We start from the raw sequence: 27,970 nt of genomic DNA, 5'->3' as shown, positions 1-27,970 counted from the left end.
GCCGTATATGTCAAGCCCACAGCTAACATACTCAGTGGTGGAAAGCCGAAGCTTTTCCTCTAAAATCAGGAACAAGACAAGGATGCCGACTCTCACCACTTTTATTCAACATAGTATTGGAAGTCCTAGCCAGAGCAATTGGGCGAGAAAAAGAAATAAAAGACATCCAAATTGGAAAGGAAGAAGTAAAACTGTCACTATTTGCAGATGACATGATATTATACACAGAAAACCCTAAAGACTCCACCGAAAAATTGTTAGAACTAATGAAAGAATTCAGTAAAGATGCAGGATACAAAATCTATTGCATTTTATACAGTAACAATGAATTATCAGAAAGAGAAATTAAGAAAACAATTCCATTTACAATTGCATCAAAAAGAATAAAATATCTGGGAATAAATTTAACCAAGGAGATGAAAGACCTATACACTGAAAACTACAAGACATTAAGGAAAGAAATTAAAGAGAACACAAATAAATGGAAAGATATTCTGTGCTCATGGATTGGAAGAATTAATATTGTTAAAATGTCCATACTGGGCCGGCCCCATGGCTTAGCGGTTAAGTGCGTGCGCTCCGCTGCTGGCGGCCCGGGTTCGGATCCTGGGCGCTCACCGATGCACCGCTTCTCCAGCCATGCTGAGGCCGCATCCCACATACAGCAACTAGAAGGATGTGCACCTATGACATACAACTATCTACTGGGGCTTTGGGGGAAAAAATAAATAAATAAAATTAAATAAATAAATAAATAAAATGTCCATACTACCCAAAGCTATCTATAGATTCAATGCAATTTCTATCAAAATTCCAATGGCATTTTTTTTCACAGAAATAGAACAAAAAATCCTAAAATTTGTATGGAACCACAAAAGACCCCAAATAGCCAAAGCAACCTTGAGAAAGAAGAAACAAAGCTGGAAGCATCATACTCCCCGATCTCACACTATCTTACAAAGCTGTAGTAAGCAAAACAGTATGGTATTGGCATAAAAGCAGAAACATAGATCAATGGAACAGATTAGAGAGCCCAGAAATAAACTCACACATATATGGTCAATTAATATACGACAAAGGAGCCAAGAATATACGAGGGGGAAAGGACAGTCTCTTCAATAAATGGTGTTGGGAAAACAGGACAGCTACATGCAAAAGAATGAAACTGGACCACCGTCTTACACATCTTACACAAAAATTAACTCAAATGGATTAAAGACTTGAATTTAAGACCTGAAACCGTAAAACTCCTAGAAGAAAACATAGGTGGTAAGCTCCTTAACATAGGCCTTGGAGATGATTTTTTTAATCTGACACCAAAAGCAAAAAAGAAAAGTGGGAATACATCAAACTAAAAAGCTTCTGCACAGCAAAGAAAACCATCAACAAACTGAAAGGGCAACCTACTGAATGGGAGAAAATATTTGCAAATCATATATTTGATAAAGGGTCAGTATCCAAAATACATAAAGAACTCAAACAACTCAATAGCAAGAAAACAAACCATCTGATTAAAAACCAGGCAGAAATCTGAGTAGACATTTTTCCAGAGAAGACATACAGATCGCCAACAGGTACATGAAAAGATGTTTAGCATCACTCATCATCAGGGAAATGTAAATCAAGACAAATCACAATTGGTCTCAGATATCACCTCACACTTGTTAGAATGGCTATTATTAAAAAGACAAGGAACAACAAGTGTTGGTGAGGATGTGGAGAAAAGTGAATCCTTGTGCACTGTTGGTAGGAATGTAAATTGGTACAGCCACCATGGAAAACAGTATGGAGCTTCCCTGAAAAATTAAAAATAAAACTACCATATGGTCCAGCAATTCCACTTTCGGGTATTTATCTGAAGAAAACAAAAACACTAATTGGAAAAGATATATGCACCCTCATGTTCATTGCAGCATTATTTACAATAGCCAAATACGGAAACAACCTAAGTGTCCAATGATGGATGAATGGATAAAGAAAATGTGATATATATATTATATAATATTCCAATATTCATTATTCATCCATAGAAAAGAATGAAATTTTGCCATTCACAACAACATGGATGGACCTCGAGGGTATTATGCTAAGTAAAATAAGTCAGACAGAGAAAGACAAGTACAGTATGATCTCACTTGTATGTGGAATATAAAAGAAAAACAAAAACAAGCTCATAGATACAGAGAACAGATTGGTGGTTGCTAGAGGCAAGGAGTAGGGGGTGGGAGAAATGAGTGGAGAGGGTCAGAAGATATAAACTTCCAGTTATAAAATAAATAAGTCATGGGGATGTAATGTACAGCATAATGTGGTTATTTTTAGAATGAAATGCTATTTAGAGACCATCATGTTCATGCTTATTGCTATTGAGTTGGTCATGGATTTTTTTTCCATTTGGATACTTTCAGTTCAAATTCAGGACCAAAGAGATTTTACTTAGCCTCATCAAAATCTTGCATCCATATATAGTCTCCCATAACATATACTCCTATCCTAACTACACAACATAATTACTCATTACGTTTATCCTACAGTGAGTATCCTATACTCACAGTCTCAGAGTAGTTAATATGAATATTAACACAATAATAACAGTACTGAAAACAGTTTAAATTTTTTTTTTTGGAGTTGTTTTTACTCATAGGGAATATTGCACTAGGAATAAGTCAATCAAATTTACTGAATTTTAAAGTCACTTGAAGTGATTCCCCTCAGTTTGATTAGGCCACTAACTTCATGCACAGTCATTTGTTTCATTTTACTTTCTGATTTAGGGATCCTTTATTTTAATTTTGTCTTATAATTATATAATATATTTACATTGTTCCAAAGTCAAATTTACAAAATGACATCTATTCAGAAGTCCATCTTCTACCCTGTTCCCTCCACCCTGTTGCCTCTCTCCTCCTCTAGGTAACCATGATTTTTAATTTTTTTTTTAAATTTTTTATTTTTTTTCCCCAAAGCCCCAGTAGATAGTTGTATGTCATAGTTGCACATCCTTCTAGTTGCTGTATGTGGGACGCGGCCTCAGCATAGCCCGACAAGCAGTGCGTCAGTGCGTGGCCGGGATCTGAACCCGGGCTGCCAGTAGCGGAGCGCACGCACTTACCCGCTAAGCCACGGGGCCAGCCCAAGTAACCATGATTTTTAGTTTATATATATGTAAAACTAAATACATATATACATATATATGTATTTTTTTACCACCCACCCCAACACACACACACTTTCTTACCTAAGTAGTAACATATCATACACACTATTCTGGCTTTGTTTTTTTTTTTTTTTTTTTTTTTTTAATTTTTTGTTTATTGCAGTAACATTGGTTTATAACATTGTAAAAATTTCAGGTGTACATCATTGTACTTCTATTTCTGCATAGATTACATCATGTTCACCACCAAAATACTAATTACAACCCATCACCACACACATGTGCCGAATTATCCCTTTCATCCTCCTCCCTCCCCCCTTCCCCTCTGGTAACCACCAATCCAATCTCTGTCCCTATGTGTTTGTTTATTGTTGTTATTATCTACTACTTAATGAAGGAAATCATGCGGTATTTGACCTTCTCCCTCTGACTTATTTCACTTTGCATTATACCCTCAATGTCCATCCATGATGTCACAAATGGCTGGATTTCATCATTTCTTTTTTTTTTTTTTTTTAATAATTTTATTTATTTTTCCCCCCAAAGACCCAGTAGATAGGTGTACGTCATAGCTGTACATCCTTCTAGTTGCTGTACGTGGGACATGACCTCAGCATGGCCGGAGAAGCGGTGTGTCGGTGCGCGCCCGGGATCCGAACCTGGGCCGCCAGCAGCGGAGCGCGTGCACTTAACCGCTAAGCCACGGGGCCAGCCCTGGATTTCATCATTTCTTATGGTGAGATATCACCTGACGCCCGTCAGAATGGCTATAATTAACAAGACAGGAAACAACATGTGTTGGAGAGGATGTGGAGAGAAGGGAACTCGCATACACTGCTGGTGGGAGTGCAAACTGGTGCAGCCACTATGGAAAACAGTATGGAGATTCCTCAAAAAATCTGGCTTTGTTTTTTAACTTTACAGTGAATCCTGGAGATCACTCCATGTCAGTATACAGAGACATTCCTCATTCCTTTCTGCAACTGCATAGTACTCTAGTATGTGGATGTCCATAGTTTATATTATCAGTCCCTTACTAATGGCACATTTGGTTGTTTTCAGTCTTTTGCTATCACAAATATTTCTGCTATGAATAGCCATGAGCACATATTTTTTCTTAATTTGCCAGTATGTCTTTGCAATAGGTTCCTAGAAGTGGAATTGCTGAGTCAAAAAGGAAATGCTTATGCAATTCAGCTAAATATTCCCACATTCTCCTCCATAGGGGCCACATGATTGATTTTTGCATTTCCATTAGCAATGCTAAGACTGCCTGTTTCTTCACAGCCTTATCAACAGAGTATCTTGACAAACTTTTGAATTTATGCTAATCAGATAGGTGAGAAATGGCAAATCAGTTTTGATCTGAATTTCTCTTGTTGTAAATGAAGTTTCACTGTTCCATATTTTAACCAAGCTAGCTTTCTTCCTCTTGACTCCTTAGAATTACCCTACCTGGGGCCGGCCCGGTGGCGCAGGCGGTTGAGTGCGCATGCTCAGCTGCGGCATCCTGGGGCTCGCCAGTTCGGATCCCAGGCGTGCACCGACACGCCGCTTGTCAGGCCATGCTGTGGTGGCGTCCCATATAAAGTAGAGGAAGATGGGCATGGATGTTAGCCCAGGGCCAGTCTTCCTCAGCAAAAAAAGAGGAGGATTGGCAGATGTTATCTCAGGGCCAATCTTCGTCACACACACACACACAAAATAGAATGACTTTACCATGATCTACATGGTAAAATGTCAGAGGATCCAGAAAGGCCTCTTTAGCTAAATACCACTATATCCAATTCAATTTTTTTTGAAATTTAGTGCCTGAAGGAATAAAAGAAATAGCTTAGAAAGGGAATTGAGAGTTACCAAAGTCATCTTTGCTACTTTGGTTATATCTAATAATAGCAATGACTTTCATTTATTATTATGTACTAGAAACTGATTGTTTTTCACCTATTATCTCATTTATCTTCTCAAGAATCCATGAAGTAGGTAGCGTTATCACCTCCATTTTAGAGATGAGGAAATTGAGACTGATATTAAATAAGCTGGAAGACATACAGCTAGTAAATTGTAGAACCTGGCTTCAAAACCAGGTCTAATTCTAAAGCCTTTGTTATTACTCTCCATACTGTAGTAGCTAAAGACAAGCCATGTCTCTAAGTTTCTTGAACTTGGGGGTGGAGCTGGAGAGACGAATAAAAGATTAAGATGACCCAGGGAGAAAGCAAGTTCAGATTGCTAATATCCTGTTCCATGTTTCCCACCTATCTTCAGGTATTCTACAGAAAGCCTTCCATCCAGCAAAGTTTTTCAAGTAAATCCTCACTGATTTACTTGAAATTTTTATGTCCCACAAAAGCTAAGATTCAGAAAAGAAAATGTAAGTTACAGAAAATTTTATCAGCATTCATTGATCAAAAATAAGTATATGTCGCCATCTTGAGGTAAACTGATTTTTGATAAGGAAATGTATTCAGAGTTTTAGTTAGAGTCTCTTGAAAATGTAAAAATGAATAGCTTTCACTTTTACTAGGCTTCCACATTAAGAAAATAAAGTGGTTCAAATGCTCAAGTAAGATATTTGACTCCTATTTTGTTACCCTAAATTCTGGTATAGCAACATCAGAGGTCTATAAAATTAGAATCTCCCAGGAAAAGTTTATAAACTGATAATGGGACTCCTGCTCTTACCATATCCTAATCAAAAACTTTTCCTACAAAGATGTAGGAAATCTCCTTTTTCCAAAAGGAGAGGAGAAAATAAAACTTGGAAATGGGAAAAAGGAAAAAAAAAAGGCAAAATGAAAAGAACTCTAGAATATGATCTGCTTATCTCTAATTGTACTAATTTTTTTGGGAAACTCAATTACATTAGTGGATTCCCTGAATTGTGAATAAATCTTTTATTAAATTCATGTTTTACAGACATCTCAGGAAATTCCACAATACATTAATTAGTTTTATTATCTCAACTCTATTATATTTTGCATGTCAAGAAATTGTGTTTTCCTATTCCTCAGACTATTCTCCTGACTTTATTGAAGGTTTGAGAGAATAACAGGGATCAGTCTGGCAGTCATAGATCAGAGGAAGGAGTAAAATAAGAAAAATGCTAGAAAAACCAGGCAGTTTCTCAATTCCTCTGGAATAGTCTTCACAAAGTGGCATCATTATTACGCTGCAAGTGAATTCACAAATCTCACACACCTCCTAGTGTAAGCAGAAAGACATTCAGAATTAATTTTTTTGTTTTTAGTATCCATTCCACAAAGCTGAGTTATAACGAAAAAAAATTTGATCAGCAATTATTGACTCTAGCATGGCACTAAATTAATTTTTCTCTTTGCAGTAGACCTCAGGCTCAACCTACCTCAAGCTTTTGTAGTCAGATAGCCTTTACGCATATACTTTTTTTTTTTTTTTTTTTTTATTTTATTTTGTCCCCCCAAAGCCCCAGTGGATAGTTGTATGTCGTAGCTGCACATCCTTCTAGTTGCTGTATGTGGGACTCGGCCTCAGGATGAACGGAGAAGTGGTGCCTCGATGCGCACCCGGGATCCGAACCCGGGCCACCAGCATCGCAGCGCGCGCACTTAACCACCAAGCCACAGGGCCGGCCCTACGCATATACCTTAACTGTGTAAGCTAAGTAGAGAATCCTTCCTTTCTATCACACAGAATTCAGACAAGGGCCACAAAATTTTAGTTAGAAATTATGGGCTGGGCCGGCCCCGTGACTTGGTGGTTAAGTGCACGCGCTCTGATGCTGGTGGCCCGGGTTCGGATCCCGGGTGCGCACCGAGGCACCACTTCTCCGTCCATCCTGAGGCCGAGTCCCACATACAGCAACTAGAAGGATGTGCAGCTATGACATACAACTATCTACTGGGGCTTTGGGGGGGAAAATAAATAAAATAAAATCTTTAAAAAAAAAAAAAAAAGAAATTACGGGCTTTTTTTTTATTTGAAAAAGACATAGACAAAAAACTAAAATAAAAAAACAAAACAACCAGGCATATCAATATTTGTGACATGTGACATTATATATACATAAACTAACACACGAAATCACATGAAGAAAAAGGCATAGTAAGATGTTTGAAACCAAGGCAAGGCTTGAACAGATTTCTGATGAAATACAACTAAAAGTGTCAAGGCAACCTTAGGCAACGTTCAGGCAATGTGAGGCAATATACTCTTCTATATCCCATTTGCAAAAGTCAGCAAAGTAGGCTTCAAAACATGATCCCTGGTTGTTTTAGCAGGATATTTTTTGGTAATGATCCTGCTTCCTTATGAACAACAACTTTACTCATCCAGTGTGTTGAGATCTTCATGTCAAGGAGTGTGACGGATACAAGGATCAGAGAATCCCAGTGATACAGAGAATGCAACAGTATAAATATACTGATGCACACATTTTAAAGCAAAAGAGAACCCCAAGTCTGAAAATAAACCAGGGGTAGTTATAGTACTGATACAAATGAATACATCCTGAGGCTCAGTGTTACTAAGTATTAGTATACCACTCCCTTTTACAATAATCTCAGGTAAAATATCTGAGCATTTTGTAAGGTAACCCTTTAAAGTTTTAGCATAACGTGCCTTTTTCTTTGCTCTATCTTTCTTTTTTGCCTATTCCTAAGGCTGCCAGTAAACACCCTCAGGAATTGCTTAGTGTGTCAGGGTCCTCAAGACAACCCCCTTGCCAGGTTTGATGATTTGCTTGGAAGATTCACAGGACTCAGCATATCTTGTACTCATGGCTATGATTTATTATAGCAAAAGCATACAAAGTAAAAGAGCAAAAAGAAAAGGTTCATGGGGCAAAGTCCAGGGGAACCCAAGCACAAGCTTCCAGAGTCCTCTGCCAGGGAGTCACAGAGGATGTGCTTAATCCCCCTAGCAACTGAGTTGTGACATGTGTGAAATATTGTCTACCACAAAAGCTTATTAGAGATGCAGTGCCCAGGGTTATTACTGTGGGCAAGACACATAGGTACCTTCTGCCCAGCACGTACCAAAAATCTAGACTCCCAGAAGGAAAGCAGGTATTCAGCACAAACCACACTGTACAAACACCTAAGTCACAGTGAGCAACTCTTATCAGTGAGAGTGGAGGGAACTCTCCTGAAATTTAAGTTCCCAGATGCCAGCCAAGGACCAACCTTGTAAGCAGGTCTTTCAAAAGATAACAGTTGGGGGTGCTATGTCACTCTTTTCTGAACTCTTAGGGACAATTCCACAGGAATAATCAACATACTTTCAGATTCAAGAAGACTCTTCTAAGTCAGAAACCAGCATTTTTTATAAAAAGACGTAATAGAGTCTGCTGCCTGAGATATGGTTAATGCACTCATGTTAATAAATTGTCATAATTATATCTGATCTTCATGAGTTTTATTGAAAACTAGAATGAAAATATACAAAAAACAAAGGAAATTCAGTTTGGTCTTAATGAACTTGGAATCTTAGTACTTCAATATAAAGAGGGCTCTTTCAGTATTGCTACCTGCAAAGCCTATAAATAACCATGTTACGATTGGCTGGAAATGGACTTCACATGACTGCATATAATTAACAAAAATAAACAGTTGATAATCACTTGGCATTAACAGTTTGGACTTGAACTTTAGAGGTAAAAGGTAAATGAGGCATTATAACATCATGTTAATGAAGATAATTTTCTTCAGCTAATATTTCGGGGATACAAAAGGAAACTTCGTTTTGTTGTTCTTGCCACTTGAGTATATTCTCAGCCAGTTCTTCTGTCTCAGTTACCAAAATATCCATCTTTGCTAAAGCCTTGCTCTGTAACATTTGAAAGAAGGGGAAAATAGGAGAGAAATTACATCTGTCATTAATACATCATTATTATATCACAAATGGTTAGGATACCAAAAAGTTAACACCTGATCTTTTCCAGCACCTTAATACAAAGGCTCCTTAAAATTGTGCTCCCACTTCTTAGAGTACAAGCTTTTTCTTTGTGAATTCTCTTCTCCTTTGTCTTCAGTTATCATCTCAATGCAGTTGACCCTCAATCTATATTGTCAAATCTAATCTCCTTCCTAAAATTCAGTCCCACATTTCAGTCTGTTGGAAATCTCCATCTAGATGTACATTCAATATCTCAAACTCGATTTAACTGCAGTTCAATACTGATCGAACATTTACTATCTGTGCAAGACATGTCAAAAAACAAACTCATTAGCTTCTTTAAGCTCTTGATCCTACTCACCCTCAAGTCACCAAGGCTAGAAACTTCATTACCTTGGATGTGTCCCTTCTCCAAACAGTAGCCATGTTCTAGAAATTTGACCTCCAAAATCTAAAAATCTACACAATCCTTTGTATTCCTATGCTTTAAATCTTTTATCTGAATGACTATATTTATTCTTCAAGTTTCTCTGCCTTTGGTTCCTCTGCCTAGTCCTCTAACCCACAGCTTATCAAACTTTAATGTGCCCAGGAATCACTAAAAGAACTTGTTAAAACGTAGATCCCAATTCTGAGGTCTAAGGTGAATGAAGTCCACAATTCTGCATTTCTAACAAGCTTCCAGGTGATGCTGATGCTGATGTTCTCTGCCCATTTTTTGACTGGCAAGGCTCAGTCTATTCTATCCAATATTTTCTCCATGATTAAGGTACACTTCTGATCAAGTCACTCCTGTATACCCTTCTCTAAAAAACAAAACAATATAAAAACCATTCAATGGTTCCCCAGTACTCAGACAGTGAAGTCTACACTTCTTAGTCTGGTTTTCAAGGCATTCTATAAACTAACCACGAGTTAATCTCCCTCTCATTACCTTTAAGCATCAACCAAAATAAAGTACCACTCTTTCCCCAAACTACCTGTGCTAATTTTCCTGTCTTTCCTCCCATTGCTCCTTTTGGCTGAACTATTCTTTCTGATGCATGTCCAAATTTCACCAATTCTTCAAGATTCAGCTCACTACTAACTCCTATATAAAACTTTATTGATGTATTCCTACCCCCATCCTTCTCCCAATCTCCCTAAATTGGAAGTAATCCTTCCCTTTTCTGTGCTTAATAGACAATGTCTTCTTTACAATTCTCTGCTGTACTCATTGCGCAAATATAATACCACAAAGTAGAAAGTATCTTATAGCTCTCTCACCAAACCTTGAGAATTAGAGGGCAGAGACTGGTCATACCTGTTTATCTCTCATGATACCTATATCATAGCCCCATGCACAATGAAGACAACATATATTTATTAAATAGTGGAATAAAACAATGTAAAATGACTTTTAAAGAAAAATGATATAAAAAAAGCACCTTGATTTAAAAAAATAATTCGTTCATTATATCAGCCATCAAAAAGTCAAACAAAGAGGCCAGCCTGGTAGCGCAAGTGGTTACGTGCGTGCGCTCCACTGCGGCAGCCCAGGGTTCGCCGGTTCAGATCCCGGGTGCACACCGACGCACTGCTTGGCAAGCTATGTTGTGGCGGCGTCCCATATAAAGTGGAGGAAGACGGGCACGGATGTTAGCCCATGGCCAGTCTTCCTCAGCAAAAAAAAAAAAAAAAAAAGAGGAGGATTGGCAGATGTTAGCACAGGGCTGATCTCCTCACAAAAAAAAAAAAAAAAAAGGTCAAACAGAGATCGCACACTTGAGATTCTAGTATAAAAGAAAGAAAGATAGCTAAAAGTAATGTGAAAGGAGTTGATGAGGTACTTAAAGACTATTGTTAATACTCACCATTTCCTTTAGATTTGCATCTAAATGAGGGGTATTTCTAATTGTTTCAAGATGGTTTTCTAATCTCTCAATGAAAGTCACTGCTAACTCCAACATATGTACCATGTGTCTGAAAGAGGGAGAAAAAAAGTCAACTATTTTTTATTAGTTTAGTTATTTTGTGTTCTTTTTTTTCCCTTTAATTAGGACTTGTAATATGAGATAACAGAATTATAATCAACTCAATGAGCCAATAATAACCTTTCTGCATTCATGGAAAATTCAGTAATAAAAAAGATCCTTCTCTTTCACTTTAAGCAGGAATTAGCTTGTCATCCAAACAGAAAAACAGAAAGAGACAACACTAATCATATCTGGAACCCAACCTAATGTTAGACAAACTTCAATGTTAATAGTTTTCTCATATAAGTAAAGAAATTTCCCTTCACAAAACCTCATTCCATTTCAATCTACTCATTCTAGGCGAAGAGTGAAGACAATAAGGATAAATGTACTTCATTGAGATAGCCTACACATAAAACTACTTTGAATCTTTGCATTTGCAAAATGCTTCAAAATCATTACTCAGTTCTTTCGACTTATATAATGTATAATATATACATTAATGGTATTTTACTGTACTGAATAGATACCGAATATATCCACAACAATGAGATTTGTATATCTATTATTTTACTACAAGATAAAAAATCTGACACTTAAAGAGAAGATACTGATTTGCTCAGGGTCAGCCAGTGACGCACTGGTGGAGAAAGTTAGCAATCAGATCCCCAGATGCCTGCTTTATTTTATTATTATTTATTATTATTAGTATTATTTGTGTGTGTGTGAGGAAGATCAGCCCTGAGCTAACATCCATGCTAATCCTCCTCTTTTTGCTGAGGAAGACCGGCTCTGAACTAACATCTATTGCCAATCCTCCTCCTTTTTTTCCCCCAATGCCCCAGTAGATAGTTGTGTCATAGCTGCACACCCTTCTAGTTGCTGTATGTGGTACGCGGTCTCAGCATGGCCGGAGAAGCGGTGTGTCGGTGCACGCCCGGGATCCAAACCCGGGCCGCCAGTAGCGGAGCACGCACACTTAACTGCCAAGCCACGGGGCCGGCCCTATTTATTATTATTAATAACCTACATCTTCAATTTGATACTTGCAATACTCCTATAAGGAAGAGAGCAATAGAAAGCATCCCCATTCTACGGATTGGGAAACTGAGGCAAAAACTTAAATCATTTGCCCAAGGCTTTGAGGCATACGAACAGCACAGATGAGAGCAGAACTCAGTTTTTTTCTCCTTTGACTGACATTGTTTTCATCTGTCCCTGCTTAAACACTCCCAACAGAATTTTTATATATAGGCAACATTAACACAACAATAAATTTACTTCATAGAAAACATTCTATACATAATAAAAATGATTTTTACCTACTTTACTATATGTTATGAATCTAATTTCTTTCATTAAAGTCATTATATATAATTCCCAAAACACAATGGGCAAAAGGAATGCCTTTCTCTTCATCATAGGTGTAATTCTTTAAAAGCAAAGGATTTTCTTCTGGTTAAATGTATCAGCATTAATAATGACGTTAACAGATACAATCACTAACATATTGTTTAATGAATTATGCTATGAAATAACTACTAGTCTAAACAAAAACTACCCTCAGAAAACATGTATAACTGTTAATTTCTACTTTTTAGTCTAACCTGTGATAAACAGCTTCAAGAGGCAAGTTCTCCTGGCACATGGGTTTCAGCAGTCTTTGCCTGAGGGACCTCTTCTCTTTTAGCACTGCTTCCAAATGATTATTCATGCTTTGCAAAGTATGACACTTCTGAGCTACATAAACCAGAAACAGTAATTATAGTTAGCAACACCACAAGTAAGTTTTGAAATCACTAATAACTTCTTTGCTTTGGTTTGACACTACCAATGTCAAAAATCAATCCCACCACTTCCCTCCTAAATATCTCCCCTTTGCTATCTTTAATACCAACACCAGTTTCATTTTCAACCATTTTCGTACTTTTCCTACTGACAACCAAATCCAGTGCTAAATTCTTTGTTTTTCAACTCCACTCCTAGTTCAGTTTTTATAGCCAGAGCCATATTCTTCACATAAAGTCTCTTTTTCCATCTCTGCCTTTAATATTCTATATGAACATTAAAAAATATTTGTCTTATAAGCTATTTCTGATTATTTCAATATTTTCCCCAGAATTCAGTTAATGGCTGTCAATTGACTCTTCTTTAAAATTTTTGTTTTTAAAAAATTTCAACCTTACAGAAAAGTTTCAAGAATAGTTCACTGAACTCCCATATACATTTCACCTAGGCTCACCAACTGTTAACACTTGGCTACATTTTCTTTTTTCCTTTCTCTACATACCCATACATATATTTTTGCTGACCCATTTGAGACTAAGTTGCAGATATCACGTCCTTTTAACCCCTAAAACTTCAGCATGTATTTCCCAAGAATGGGGACATTCTCTTATATAACGACAAGTATCATTTCAGAAAATTTAACATTGGTACAATATTATCAATATGTAATATAGCCCATACTTAAACATCACCAAGTATCTCAATAATGTCCTTTATAGCAAAAAAATTTTTCTCATCAAGTATTCAATCCATGAACACACTGTGCTTTAGCTGCCATGTTCCTTTAGTCTCTTTTAATCTGGAGAGTTCCTCAACCTTTCTTTGTCTTGCAAGCTCTCCTGACTTTGAGGCGCTCCTACCTTGGTCACTTTTTATGCTATTTGCACTAGCCAAGCCAAAAGGACTTCTGTTTGAGCACGGAAATAGAAGATTTTGTTAGCTTTGGGGCAATACCTGGAAAAATTATGGTATATCATAATTGTACTGCCTAGTGCTTATTTAAGATAATCCAAGAAAAAGATGAAATTCCAACGATTATCCATTTAACCAAACGACTTACCCAAAAAGGAAGGATGAACAACATCTGCTGTATCTTTTTCAAGTCTTAGGAGTTCAATTTCCAGGTTTTTCTACATTAGGAACAAAAATAACATTTAGCTCACTCAGAAAGTAGCCTAAAATAAAGGCTTAAACTTTTAGCCTTTAACCCAGGAATACTTAAGGGGAGTGAGAGGATGATTCGTTATGAGTGCCTAGGGGATTTACTGAAGCTTTTCATCCGGTGTTCAAGCCCTGCTGCTGCTACTGCTACTGCTACTAACTGCTACTATTACCATTACTACTACTAGTCACTACTACAAGTAAACACCTATCCAGCCATGTGCTGGACTGTTGTTCTAAGTGCAAGAACACTGCTGTTGGAACCAATTAAGATTTTTTTCCTATACTAGAAGTAGAAAGTAAAAAGTCCAACATAACTTACCTGGTAGATTTCAGCTTGAGTATCTGTGATTTGTTGTAGTCTGGAGAAGTTCACAAAGCAAGAAGCTGATTTCTTAGATATATTTAACATCTCCTATTGGTAAGTGAACAGAGAAAGCAGCAGTATGTCACAAAAAGTTTCTGTGTGCATTGGAATAGCATACCCATGGGTCTAAAATATGAGAATATATTATGTCCAACACTTCCCCTGAAAAATGAAGTACAGAGTAGAACAGTAGCAATGTGTATTTCCTGTTTTTAAAACCTCCACTATCACAAATCCTTCACCCAAATATTTAAAAAATAAGAAAAACAAACAAGACTTAATCACTTTGTACTATTTCCTAAAGTACCACACACAATGGATTTGCATTACTGATGGCTTACCAGAGGATTCTAAGGCTGAGGTTGTTGGAGAATCACCTCTACACACAAATGACCAAGACCTAGTCTGTATGACCTTCCTGTGGCTAAAATCAAACAGCACCCCATCCCCCCCATGGAATCATTTATCTAGTTCATTAAATGACCTCTATTGGCTACAAGTCATTCATACTATCTCCTTTCATATTCTCACTCTCTTAGACAAGGAATGTTTTGTCCAGGCATAATTATTCTTCTGAAAATTGCAGGTTATCTTAGAATAAGAATATTATCTTGGCTTCATCCATAATTTTTTGTATCCTCTTCTTTTCTAGAATGTTAGCATAGGAAAGAACTTTAGAGATCATATAGCCCAAGGAATGGGAAACTATAACCCATGAACTAAATGCAGCCCACTGCCTGTTTCTGTACAGCCCATGAGCTAAGAATGGTTTTTATATTTTTAAATTGTTGGGGAAAAAAAATCAAAAGAAAAATAATATTTTGTGACATATGAAAATAATAGAAAATTCAAATTTCAGGGTCCAGAAGTAAAGTTTTATTGGAACTCATCTTCTCTCATTCATTTACTTATTAACTCTGGCTGCTTTCACACTTCAACAAACTAGTTGCAATCATATGGACTGAAAAGCCTCAAATACTTAACTCTCTGACCCTTCGAAGTAAAAGATTGCTGACCAATGAAATAAATTTTACAAACATTTATTGAGTAAGGCAATGGAAGATTCAAGGATGAATGAAACAAACTCTCTGCCCTTAAACTCATGATGGATGGGAAGGAAAAGATATTTTAGATAGGAATAACTAAACATTATGAATGCTCAGAAACTGCCAGTTAGTGCTGACATATATGTGAGAAGGAGGGGGAGAATGAGGGGGCAGCCCAGTGGCACAAGCGGTTAAGTGCACGCGCTCCGCTGTGGTTGGCCTGGGGTTCGCCGGTTCGGATCCCGGGCGCGCACCGACACACTGCTTGGCAAGCCATGCTGTGGCGGCATCGCATATAAAGTAGAGGAGGATGGGCACGGATGTTAGCCCAGGGCCAGTCTTCCTCAGCTAAAAAAAAAAGAGGAGGATTGGCAGATGTTAGCACAAGACTGATCTCCTCACAAAAAAAAAAGGGGAGAATGAATCTGGAAATGTGGTTTCCTACATAATCACGGAAGATCTTGATAGCTATGACAAGCAATCATAATGTAGAAATGAGAGCAACTGAAAGTTTTCTAGTGAAGAAATAATATGATCATATATAATACATATTTTAGAAATTTAAATGGGGGTAATATGGAAAATAAAACTAACGGGGCTGGGGCCAGCTGGTGGTGCAAGCGGTTAAGTGCGCGCGCTCTGCTGCAGCGGCCCAGGGTTCGCCAGTTTGGATCCTGGGCGCGCACCGACGCACTGCTTGGCAAGCCATGCTGTGGCGGCGTCCCATGTAAAGTGGAGGAAGATGGGCATGGATGTTGGCCTGGGGCCAGTCTTCCTCAGCAAAAAAAGAGGAGGATTGGCAGATGGCTGACAGCACAGGGCTGATCTCCTCACCAAAAAAAAAAAAAAACAAAAAACTAATGGGGTTGGGGGGAGGAAGGAATGGGGAGTGACTACTTAACGAGTATGGGGTTTCCACTGGGGATGATAAAAAATAGTTTTGAAAATAATTTCACAACATTGTGACTGTATTTCACCCCACTCAACTGTACACTTTAAAATGGTTAAAATGGTTAAAATGGTCGGGGCCAGCCCCCGTGGCTTAGTGGTTAAGTGCATGCGCTCTGCTACTGGCAGCCCAGGTTGGGATCCTGGGGGCTCACCGATGCACCGCTTGTCCGGCCATGCTGAGGCGGCGTCCCACATACAGCAACTAGAAGGATGTGCAACTATGACATACAACTATCTACTGGGGCTTTGGGGAGAAAAAGGGAAAAAAAGGAGGAAGATTGGCAATAGATGTTAGCTCAGGGCCGGTCTTCCTCAGCAAAATGAGGAGGATTGGCATGGATGTTAGCTCAGGGCTGATCTTTCTCACACACACATACACACACACACACAAAAAAAATGGTTAAAATGGTAAATTTTATCTTATGTGTATTTTACCACCATAAAAAAAGAACACTGGTAACTAGAAACAAAACAAAAAAAACTAGTGGAGAGATGGACTGGAGGTTGGATATTTAGCCAGGTGGCTGCTACAGCATTCCAGGTGGGAAGATGAGCATGTGGACTAGGTCAGCAGCAATTAAAATGGAAAGGAAGGCAGAGATATAAGTCCTAGCTGATATGGGGAGTGAGAGAAAAAGTCAAGTCAATACTGACTCCAAGGAGCCTCCTTTAGGTGACCGGACAGATAATTATGCCATCTGTTGAGGTAGATAACACAAGTTATTTTACCGATGGCAAAATTGAGGATTGGGGAGGTTAAGTATTAGTTCCACTTCACATTGCCAATGTGTATCAGGACAGAAATGAGAACACATCTAATCCACTGCATTTCCATCATATCAGCCTGATTCTTTTCTTTCTGCTCTCTCTTAGGTAGAAGGTAAATAAAAGTAAAACATCTTTCATTTCTCGTTGTAACCTACTCACTCTCTGGTATCTCTCCATTCCTCCATGTGTGTACACTAATCTTAGCTGCACATTTGGAAACTAGTAAACTGTTGGGTTCAACAACAGAGTAATGGAGCTTAGCCAAGAACATGCAAGAGAAACCAGAGGGAAATTAAGAATGTGCAAGAAGGGGAGAGCCAAAAGGAGAGAGGAAAGAAAGAGCAGCCAAATTCTTCTAGTAAATAGAAATTCTAACTATTTGAGGATTGTGACTTAGCCCTACACCTTTAAAAAAGAAAAAAAAGCAAGGATTGGAGAACACAGAAAAGTCTTCACCATTGACTACTGCCATTATACATTATATATTTTACATGCCACTGGGGCAAGGGGACCCTGAAAATGAACGGATCCTGAGAAAAGGTTGTTTACTCTTTTGCTAGGCAAAAGAAGCTAAAATCCAAGACCTCTATGCTTAATATAAAAATCCTAATAATACTGTGTATTTAATACACACATGCATAAACTTGTATCTGTGGGCACCCTCTTTTCTTTTTTCTGTCCTTTCTTTTTCATACTGAATTCTAGCTGGGTGACAATAAAAGGGAGGCAGTATGGCAGAGAAATTAAGAGCGGAGGCTCTAAAATGGGGGAGGGCAGAGCACAGATTGAGAAAACAGTAATTATACATTTTTTATATATATATATATAATGTGTGTGTATATATATATATAGTATGTGTATATACATATTAGAAAATAGTAAATTCTGAGTTTTTTTGTAGGTCCAGATCCTTATCTTACGCATCGCCAGTATAGGGAGCTTTGATCAAGAGGCCATGACTCATTCAGGCTTGCTGGGAAAATATCTCGGATGTAAGGCCACTAAAACAGTTTTAGGGCATAAACAAAAGCAAATACCCTATATTATCCTACAGAGAGTTAATCCTACCTTTCTCTCACTAAATCCTTCTCCAACAGATAGATCAAAACAGAACAAAGCTCAAACAAGCTATGTTTTCTAGAAGAGTTGTACCGTATCACAATTTTAAGCATCACTCAATAGTTAATGCACATGGGATGATGTCCCCTTAAGTCCATCCTTAAGGGATGGACTGTTTAAAGGGATCATATAATACATCATTTTGAAAGAATCAATGCTAAATCCTTCTAATAAAAAAATAGGTTTTCATATGTATAGTTTACTTAAAGTAAAATCCTGCTACAAATCTATAAAGTTTTCTCTTTGGGACTAGCTGTGCAATAAGACTGTAAGACAGTCTTAAGGAGCTGTGGATTGGCAGAACTTACCTGTTTGCAAAATAGGTAACTGTGTGATTAGTGTTACTTGAAGGACATAGGAAGATTCTCCCAAAAACAACTACCACCCTACCAAACAGCTCACCCATCAATGCCTAAAATTCTCTCACCAGACTTCATTCTTCCGTTTAGGTGTTCATACATCCTACCAACACTCTAAAGGGATAAGTTCCAAATGAGTTACAGTGTGAGTTTACCAAATTACTTTGTTACAGAACTGGAAAGTACAAGTGAGCACCGGGCAACTTGGTAGGAAGAAAACACTGGAGAGAAGTGAGGAAGGTGAAAACTGGGGAGTGCTGTCGTTTTGTTTTGCCTATTTACCAATGCATTCATTACTACCCTTTGTTTGCCCCCAAATCCATAAGGTCTGGTTACTAGGTCTTCAAGTAATCTAGAAGAGTTCTTCAACAGAAATTTCCACTCTTTCAAGATAGTGTCACAGTATCATCTATCACAGTTCCTCTTAGAGATGATACAATGCATCAGAAAAGGAGAACTCTGGGATCTAACTCTATTTCACTAAGCTGAGTGACGTTGGGCAAGGGTCTTGGTCTCCTAAGGCCTTCGTTTCTTCATCTTAAAAATAATGTTGGGTAGCAGAATTCTCTAATGACTCTTCTAAGTATAAAAAATTGTGTATTTTCCATAAATCTTCCATCATGTTCACACTGCTAATCTCTGCAGATGATTTCAACTTTCTACTTTTCTGGTTTTTTAGTGAAATTCCTTGACTTCCTCTTTATCTCAAAATTTCTTTCCTTCAATCCCACTTTCCCCACTCACTTGTCACTTCAGCCACTTGTATTCCGTTCTCTCACATCTCCAATTTCTCCCTCTATTGGCTCCTTCCCTTTGGCTATGAACATGCTCTTCTTGCCCAACCTAAAACTACCACCCCTTGGGCTAATCTTCCTCTTCTCCCCTTCTCAAAATTCATCCCTTCCTCCACGGACGGTGCAAGGTCTTTCGGGTCTTCTTCGCCAATACGTTTTTTTTTTTTTTTTGCCTTTAAAGATGAGTGCTTCCCCTGGCGTTCTCCCATACCCTGCGCCTCCCGCCCCAAATATGCTTCAATACTTCACACAAACGAACGTTTGGGAACGAATGTTTAACTATTTAGCATATTTTCCAACCCTGCCACCGATTACAATCTAGAGGTGGTTTCACTGGATGAAAAAAAGCGGGGGAACACCGGTTTTTATTATCTCGAGACCACGAGCTGACCTGGGATAACTCGCCGGCAGACACTTGAAACACCATCTACTCAGAGCCCCGCTTCCGCAGAACCTACTGCAGAACAGTCACTGCTGCTGTCTGGAAGGGGCTCCATTTGTCTCTACTCTAGTACCGTCCCCTGCCAGCACCCTCACACCCACTCCCGCAGCCAGTACCACCACCTCACAGCCATCTTCTGTCGCCACCGTGAGCATTCCCTTAATGACGTCATTGCCGCCCACGCACCTGAGTGACCATCCCTGAAGCTACGAAATGGTCCAGGAGTAGGCCGGCAGCGTTTGGCGCCGACGCCGGGTCCCAGGGGTTCCCCGCAGCCATGACTGGGACCCACCTCCCCGGGCGGTGCCGAGAGTGAGTGTAACGCCAGGCGAACGCGCCGCGCGGCTCGATGACGTCACGGGGCGTTGCCGCCCGGGCGGAAGCCCGCGGAGCGCGGGTCCTGGGTCTACGGCTGTGAGCTGAAGGGTAGGCGGCGAGTCCGGGGCTCCCTGCTTCTCCGTAGGCTCCTAGCGGCTTATAGTCTCGGAGCAGCTGCAAAAGCGGCAGAGCCTGGTGGTCAGGCTGTCTGTTCTTCCTTTTCTTCCTTGCCGCTCTTGGGCTGGCCTGCAAGATCCAGGATCGGCGGGAGGTGACAGCTGGGGTGTGAGACCAGGAGGCCAGCGGGGCGGCTGGGGGGCCCTGGACCGAGCGGTGACAGCTGCGCTTCCTTCCCTCAGGGACTTGAGCCGCGGCGCTAGGATGGGAAACAGTGCCCTCCGCGCTCATGTGGAAACGGCGCAGAAAACCGGTGTCTTTCAGCTTAAGGACCGTGGGCTAACCGAGGTGAGACTGGGAGGGAACCGACCAGGGAATTTAAAGGGAGAGGGACGGCGGGGGCGGTGAAATTAATCGGTGAGGGATTCTTTGCGCTGTGAACCCCTTTCTCCAGTTCCCCTTAGAGTTGCAGAAGCTGACGAGCAATCTCAGGACCATCGACTTGTCCAACAACAAGATTGAGAGCCTACCGCCTATGATTATAGGGAAGTTCACTCTGCTGAAGAGCCTCTCCTTGAACAACAACAAACTGAGTATGGCTTTTGCGCCTGGGAAGCTGTTGCTAGTGATCAGCTGTTAAGAAGGGTGGTTTTCTCTTACAAGCTGATTTTTGTTGTTGTTATGAAACCGTTCAGAGAGCTCTAGACGCAGGAGAATGTCAGAGTCCTTGAAGTTTTCTATCTCTTGTAATTATATCTGCAAGCCTCCTCTGGTGGTATAATGATTGGTACTGGGTTAATTTGGACTTGAAAGGGAAGGGACCATCTTTGGGATATTATGTAAACAGAGCTAATTTTGCTGCTAATTTGGAAGGGGGTATGGAATGGGGTGGGGAGGGCCTTCCAAATCCCACAAAATTACTGTCGGATTGTGCAGAGGCCCCTTTACAAAAGGAGCCCATTATACACATAAATGCTTTCCTGTGTTTTGATGGCACTTTCACCTTCTGAAGACTATGTTTGGTAAAAATACAATACTTAAAAATGCCACAACATGTGGGAATTCTATGTATATTAACAAGAGGTATAGCAGGGCTGCCATACAGTTTTTATCAACTTCATCAAAGATGTTTTTCACCTGTATCAGATTCAGGTTTTAAATTTTTTTTCTTTGCTAGCTGTTCTTCCTGATGAATTATGCAATCTGAAAAAACTAGAGATGCTAAGCCTAAACAACAATCACTTGAGAGAGCTGCCATCTACCTTTGGGCAACTGTCTGCCCTCAAGACCCTGAGCCTTTCTGGGAACCAGCTGCGAGCACTACCAGCCCAACTTTGTAGCCTACGGCACCTGGATATGGTAGATCTCTCCAAGAACCAGATTCGGAGCATACCTGACATAGTGGGGGAGCTGCAGGTCATCGAACTCAACCTCAATCAGAACCAGGTCTAGAGCTTAAGGGACTTTTTTTCTACAGCGTATATGTAGGTTTACGGTCTCCTGAATAACCTGTTGTTCTCTAAACTGTAATCATGGAGCTGGGTATCAGAGGCTAGATGAGAGGTATATTCTATGGGCTAGACTAATTTCAAAGCCCAAAGTGCCATGGAGTTGAGACACTGGGTATGTTTGTTGTGTAGGTGTTTTTTGGAGGGTGGGATGGGTAACAGGGTGAGATAATTTCAAAAGTTAAACTACTGTCTCATAAATCTTGAAGAGTTCTTCAGATCCTCCTCAAATATGCCTCTAATCATCTAGCAAGGAGCTATGTCAGGAAGATAGAGTGGAAAAGAGGCTTAAATTCACAAGTTCTTAGAGTTGAATATCAGAGGTAATTCAGTTGTCCTTTTTTTGATATTTTTGTCAAGTGTGTGTCCTGCTTTTGCTGAAAAACTGCCAGTGATAGGCTGTCTGGAGATAGCCCATTTCATTGTTGTACAGCTTTGTGTCTGTTTTTTTGCTGAGATTAGCCCTGAGCTATTACCTGTTGCCAGTCTTCCTCGGTTTTTTTTTTTTTTGCTTGAGGAAGATTAGCCTTCAGCTAACGTCTGTGCAAATCTTTCTCTACTTTATATGTGGGTTGCCACCACAGCATGGCTGACGAGTGGTATAGGTCAGCGCCTAGGATCCAAACCTGGGCTGCCAAAGCAGAGTACACCAAACTTAACCGCTATGCCACAGGGCCCGCCCCTGTACACTTTTAATTGTAATATTTGAAATTTGTTTCCATTTGGAAGCTCTTTGGTTAATGTGTATCTGACTGGGAAACAACTGTTGGTATAGATATAAAGCATAATTGATGAAACATTAAACATAGTGAGACTAGGTAGCCTTTAGTTTTTCTAGTGTCTGTGCTTCTAGATTTGCAGTCCAATAAAGTAGCCACTAGCCACATGTGGCTATTAAAATTCATTTAAATTAGATTTCAAAATTCAGTTCCTCAGTTGCCACTAGCCATATTTCAAGTGCTCAAAAGCCATATGTGGCTAGTGGCTACTATATTGGACAGCACAGATATAGCACATTCCAATCAAACTGCAAAAAGTTTGATTGGACAAAACTGTTCTAGCTTGTAGTGACCTTACATTATAATGAAATTCAGTCTGTCTTTGAGGAGATAGATGGGCCTCTTCTTTTCCTTAATAGGATATCCTTGAGCTTTTTAGAAAAAAATTATGTGGAAAAAAATTTTGGAAAAAAAAGTTAAGCAACAATTAATTGAGCTCTCACTCCACATTCACCTATGCTGATGCCTTAATCAGTGGTTCTCAGATTCTAGTGTGCATCAGAATAACCGAGAGAGCTTGCTAAAAGAAATGACCGGGCCCCTACCCTCAGTGTTTCTAATTAAGTAGGTCTGTGGTGGGTTCTAGGAGTTAGCATTTCTAACAAGTTCCCAGTTGTTGGTCTGAGATGATACAGGCAGAGTAAATATAGTTTGGTGACTTGGAGCATTTAAAGGGCAAAAGAGGTGAATGAGTCAAAGATAATTGCTTGGTATTAAGCTTGAGGGCCTAAAAGAAAAGTGGTGCTATTGAGAATGGACATGCTGAATTTATTATAATGGTGAATCATCCAAATGAAAATGTTTTACTAAAAATTGGAGACATAGGAGTGAACAGACATGAATGTAGATACAGATTTTGAGGTCTTAACATAAGTGATAGGTTTAAGAATGGATGAGCTTTCTAGGCAAAAGTTTAGAAGGAAGATGAAATATTAAGTATTAGGGACTGCTGCTTGAAAAATGTCCATAAGAACAAGAAAGGAAGCCAAAAATCAGGAATAAGTCAAAAGACAGGAAGAAAAACCCAGTATTTAGATACAAAAGGGAGTTTTAAGGAAGAGACAACGAGTACAGTCAAATGCAACAGGGAATGAGAACAATGAATCCTTGACCTTGGCAGTCAAGTGGCCAGCATCTATGTACACATGAAAGATTGGCAATAAATGTACCAAAATGTTTATGGTGGCAGATTACAGGTAACTTTTTTCTTTAAACTTGTGTGATCCTCACATTTCCTATAATAAACAGTGCTATTATTATCAGAAAATGTTGTTTCCAAAAAAGTCACTGGTGACCTTCAGAAAGCAATTTTTTTTTTCCGAAAAAGTGGAGGAGTAGTAACAGAAGCTAGATCACAGAGGCTTCTGGAACGAGTAGGTAGTGAGAAAACGGAGGCGGTAAAAGGAGAACTAGGACAAATAGTCAAGTAAAAGTTTTTTGTTTTAATTTAGTAAAAAATAACCATTATAATTCTTATGCTTTTTCCTGTTATTCTTTTTTGTTGTTCAATAGATATCTCAGATCTCAGTAAAGATATCTTGCTGTCCTCGCCTTAAAGTTCTTCGCCTGGAAGAGAACTGCCTTGAGCTCAGCATGCTTCCACAGAGCATCCTCAGTGATTCCCAGATCTGTCTGCTTGCTGTGGAAGGCAACCTTTTTGAAATAAAGAAACTTCGAGAACTAGAAGGCTATGAGAAGGTATGTATTAGTGTACTTCTGCATTTCTAATCACTGTTCCAGAGAAGACAACAGTGAAGTAACCCACATGAATGTTGATAGCTATAGGATGTATGTATAATCCTGTTTGTCAACAAGATTTATTCCCCATTTTGGAGGTGGGTTCTAAGAATCAGCCAATAGTATTGTGCCAAGATGACTTTTTCTCTTGACAATGTATTGTAAAGCATCTTTGTCTTTTGATAGGTTTCCTATTAAAATTTAAAAGAAAAAATTAAAAAACCCCAAAACGATGTGCTTCAAACCTGCATTTAAAATAGGTAGATTTGGGCCGGCCCTGTGGCTTGGTGGTTAAGTGCGCGCGCTGCGATGCTAGCAGCCCGGGTTCGGATCCCGGGTGCGCATTGAGGCACCACTTCTCTGTCCATCCTGGGGCCGAGTCCCACATACAGCAACTAGAAGGGTGTGCAGCTATGACATACAACTATCTACTGGGGCTTTGGGGGCAAAAAATAAAATAAATAAAATCTTAAAATAGGTAGATTTTATAGGAAATGAAGGACCATTTCCAATAAAAACCTACATTAAAAAAATATAAAAAGCTAAGTAACAAATAGGCTAACATTTGTTTATGCCAAAATACCTCATATATATTCTTCTTTGATGATTTTTAGTACATGGAGAGGTTCACGGCCACCAAGAAGAAGTTTGCATGATGTTCTCCAGGAGCAAGGGAACATTACAGGACAGACTTGCAACCTCTTGCAATCTGGCTGAATCAAAGGCTCCTGTTCTTGTCAAGGATATGTGCATTAAGGAGATGATACTCCAGGAGATTATATTTCACTCGATCTTTTTCCTTTCCAGGACTCATCTCAAATAAGCTAAAAGGAATCAAGAGACAGGAAGAGTCCTCTATTTTGAGTCATGGATAGGGCAATGGACAATGTTGACCTTCAAAACTATCAGTAGTTTGGCATTAAGAAACCAGTGGCTAGTTGCTATTTATATAGTGAGGGGATGCTGCCTGGTAATAATTGAAATTTCATGTTTAGTTTCAATGTGTGAGCTTTCATAAAGTCAGTTGCCATTCCACCTCTGTGTAAACATTTCATATTTTTATGAAATTCAAATAATTTATGAAAGGCTGCTATGGTTAACCTAAGGATTTATGATTTTATTCCAGTCCATCAGTTCAACTGCAGTGTTTATACTTGGAATTTAGGATGTACATAAATATGTGACTGTCTTGATTAAGTGTACTTTGTCAAGAGAAGCACCAACACAACACTAAGATGTTCCCCAAGGCTGCAGTAGCAAATTCTTTACTATTGCAGGTGCCTTATTGGTAGAGGGCTCTGAACTAAAACCGTATATGCAAAACTTGTAAGATACAAGGGGTTTTAATAATCAAGATTTTCCTGAAGCTTTGTTAGAAATAATGTCTTATTTCTGGTAATCCTTTTCCCTTTTTGTATTTATAAACTCTACTAATCAAATTACCTATCAAAAAACTACTACAATATTTTAAAACAACCTGTATTTATCAAGTTTATTCTCTGAACCAGAGAATATACTAAATAAAGAATTTTTAATGAACTTTGGCTGAAAGAAAGGTTAATCTTTTAAAGGAAGAAGACAGGAGAACTTCAACCTGTAAATGGCCCTTTGTTTGAAAGTAAACTGATTAGGAAGAAATGTGTCATATTCTTGCTCAGGTTGCATGAGTATTGCAATTCATTCATGTGACTGATAGACATTTTGTGGTACTGGAACCATGGTTATTAAGAGAAACTGAAGGTACAAACGTAGATGATTTCAGATTGTTACCTGCATGAACATTTAGCAAGCTACCACTCCGTCATTTTCTAAAGTTTTGTCTTAGCCAAGGAACTATTATTTACCATGTATTGATAGTTCTTATTTTACAAACCTAGTTTAACCTTTAAGAGATCACAAGAGCCTAGTGTTTAATCTACATGAGGAAGTCTCTCTGACCTTAAATCTGGTCTAGGTATTCTTTTTCCCATGTTATATTCAGTTTCTCAATTTGGGGAGGGATAGAGGTGCCAGTTTATCATTATCAATTGAGTTTTGTTTTTTTATAAACTTTGTTTAATGCTTAATTAATCTTATTGATCTACTTAACAATTTCTACTTAACATTTCTTTGAATATTTTATCAGTACTTATCTAATAAATCAGAACTCATAAATTAAACAACTTAAATGTCCCCAGCCATTTAATTATTAATTGTTTAAAAAATTCCCACCCCTATGAGAATCAGGGACTACTACCTTTCACAACTTGGATCCAGATTTATTTACAGATACCCTTTCTTCACTCTCATTTGCCTGCCCAGTCATACCAGATTATTCTGCTCGTTTTTTTTTTTGAGGAAGCTTGGCCCTGAGCTAACATCTGCTGCCAATCTTCCTCTTTTTTTTGCTGAGGAAGATTGGCTCTGAGCTAACCTCCGTGCCCGTCTTCCTCTATTTTGTATGTGGGACACCACCACAGCATGGCTTGATGAGCGGTGTGTCAGTCCATGCCTAGGATTCGAAACTGCGAACCCTGGGCTGCCAAAGCGGAGCATGTGAACTTAACCACTATGCCACGGGGCCAGGCCCTATTCTGCTCCTCAAACCCCCAGTGCAATGTCTCTCTCTCCTTTAACTGCCTTTACATTGTTTGCTCAGTCAGGAACGCCCTCTCTTATTAACATGCTCCTTCCCTACGTCTAAGCCCCTGAGGCTAAGCCGAATTAACTACTCCCCCATCTGTTACGATAGCATGTCTCACATTCTATATTCATCTGTCTCTTGCCAGACTGAGCTACTTGAGGGCAGGAACTATATAGAGTAATATGCCTAAAGTTATAGTATACAAGTATTTAGACTTAAATATGAGCTAACAAAGTAGGTTGACTTGTGGTCTGGAGACCCAGATTCTAGTGGTCACCAGCCCTACACTCTAAGCCCTACCTTCTTTTAGACCTTGGTTGGAAGTCAGTACAGTATATTGAGTAAGATGATGGGCCTTGGAATCAGAAAGATCCTGGTTTGAATCTGAAGTCTGTCACTTACTAGCTTTATGAATTTGAGCAATTTACTCTCATCTGCAATACCTCCTACCTCTCAGGTATGTTATGAGGATATGGTGAAAAGACACATAAAAGCATTTAGCATAGTGCCCATAACAGAGTAGGCAGTCAATAAATGGTGCCATTTTTTTCATCGGTAAGGCATTCAAAATAGAATTTAGCCAAGTTATACAAAAATGGAAGGCGTGGAGCAAACACTACATTAAGGAGGATGAAAAATAAATGACTAGAGAACAAGGAACTTGAATATCAATCTGAGAAATATAAATCTGATTAGGAATGTAATTGGGATAACTTAGAATTTAGTATGAGAGTGACCTAAAGAAAACAGCACTTAAAGAAACTAATTCTAAGTGTAATTGAGAATAGGATGTCCGGGAAGTAGATATTTAAGTTAAGGGGAGATTCATAATTCACATGTGACATGAAAAGATCTAGAGTTGAAGTGTGGTAATAAAGAATGAATTAAAACTGTGAAGAGGGGCCAGCCCTGTGGCTTAGCGGTTAAGTGCGTGCGCTCCGCTACTGGCGGCCCGGGTTCGGATTCCAGGCTCTCACCGACGCATCGCTTCTCCCGCCATGCTGAGGCCACGTCCCACATACAGCAACTAGAAGGATGTGCAACTATGACATACAACTATCTACTGGGGCTTTGAAGGGAAAAAAAAAAAAAGGAGAAGGATTGGCA

General features: G+C 39.1%; 2 protein-coding genes across 3 annotated transcripts; one reads left to right on the top strand and one right to left on the bottom strand.

The window, feature by feature from the left end:
- Positions 1 to 7,903: 7,903 nt before the first annotated feature.
- Positions 7,904 to 20,104, bottom strand: HAUS2 (HAUS augmin like complex subunit 2). Its single transcript, XM_004421472.3, has 6 exons — positions 19,968 to 20,104; positions 14,258 to 14,350; positions 13,835 to 13,904; positions 12,594 to 12,726; positions 10,885 to 10,993; positions 7,904 to 8,962 (listed from the first exon to the last, which is right to left on the bottom strand). Exons 1-6 carry the CDS (start codon positions 20,058 to 20,060, stop codon positions 8,822 to 8,824), a joined length of 639 nt encoding a protein of 212 aa, XP_004421529.2. The 5' UTR covers positions 20,061 to 20,104; the 3' UTR covers positions 7,904 to 8,821.
- Positions 20,105 to 20,141: 37 nt separating this feature from the next.
- LRRC57 (leucine rich repeat containing 57) lies at positions 20,142 to 25,779 on the top strand. 2 transcript variants are annotated; one of them, XM_087425927.1, is made up of 6 exons: positions 20,142 to 20,207; positions 20,459 to 20,564; positions 20,671 to 20,809; positions 21,394 to 21,662; positions 24,016 to 24,201; positions 24,855 to 25,779. In XM_087425927.1, the coding sequence occupies exons 2-6, from the start codon at positions 20,481 to 20,483 to the stop codon at positions 24,894 to 24,896; spliced, it is 720 nt and encodes a 239-aa protein (XP_087282053.1). In that variant the 5' UTR covers positions 20,142 to 20,207; positions 20,459 to 20,480; the 3' UTR covers positions 24,897 to 25,779. The 2 variants fall into 2 exon arrangements, with proteins under 2 accessions (XP_087282053.1, XP_087282059.1); XM_087425933.1 differs by lacking the exon at positions 20,142 to 20,207 and adding an exon at positions 20,219 to 20,370.
- Positions 25,780 to 27,970: the final 2,191 nt, after the last annotated feature.

Source organism: Ceratotherium simum, chromosome 3 (genome assembly GCF_057802395.1).
Source record: "Ceratotherium simum simum isolate JZ-2026a chromosome 3, ASM5780239v1, whole genome shotgun sequence".
NCBI classification, from domain to species: domain Eukaryota; kingdom Metazoa; phylum Chordata; class Mammalia; order Perissodactyla; family Rhinocerotidae; genus Ceratotherium; species Ceratotherium simum.
The sequence above is the reverse complement of the archived record's forward strand: the minus strand, read 5'-3'. Positions and strand labels throughout refer to the sequence as shown.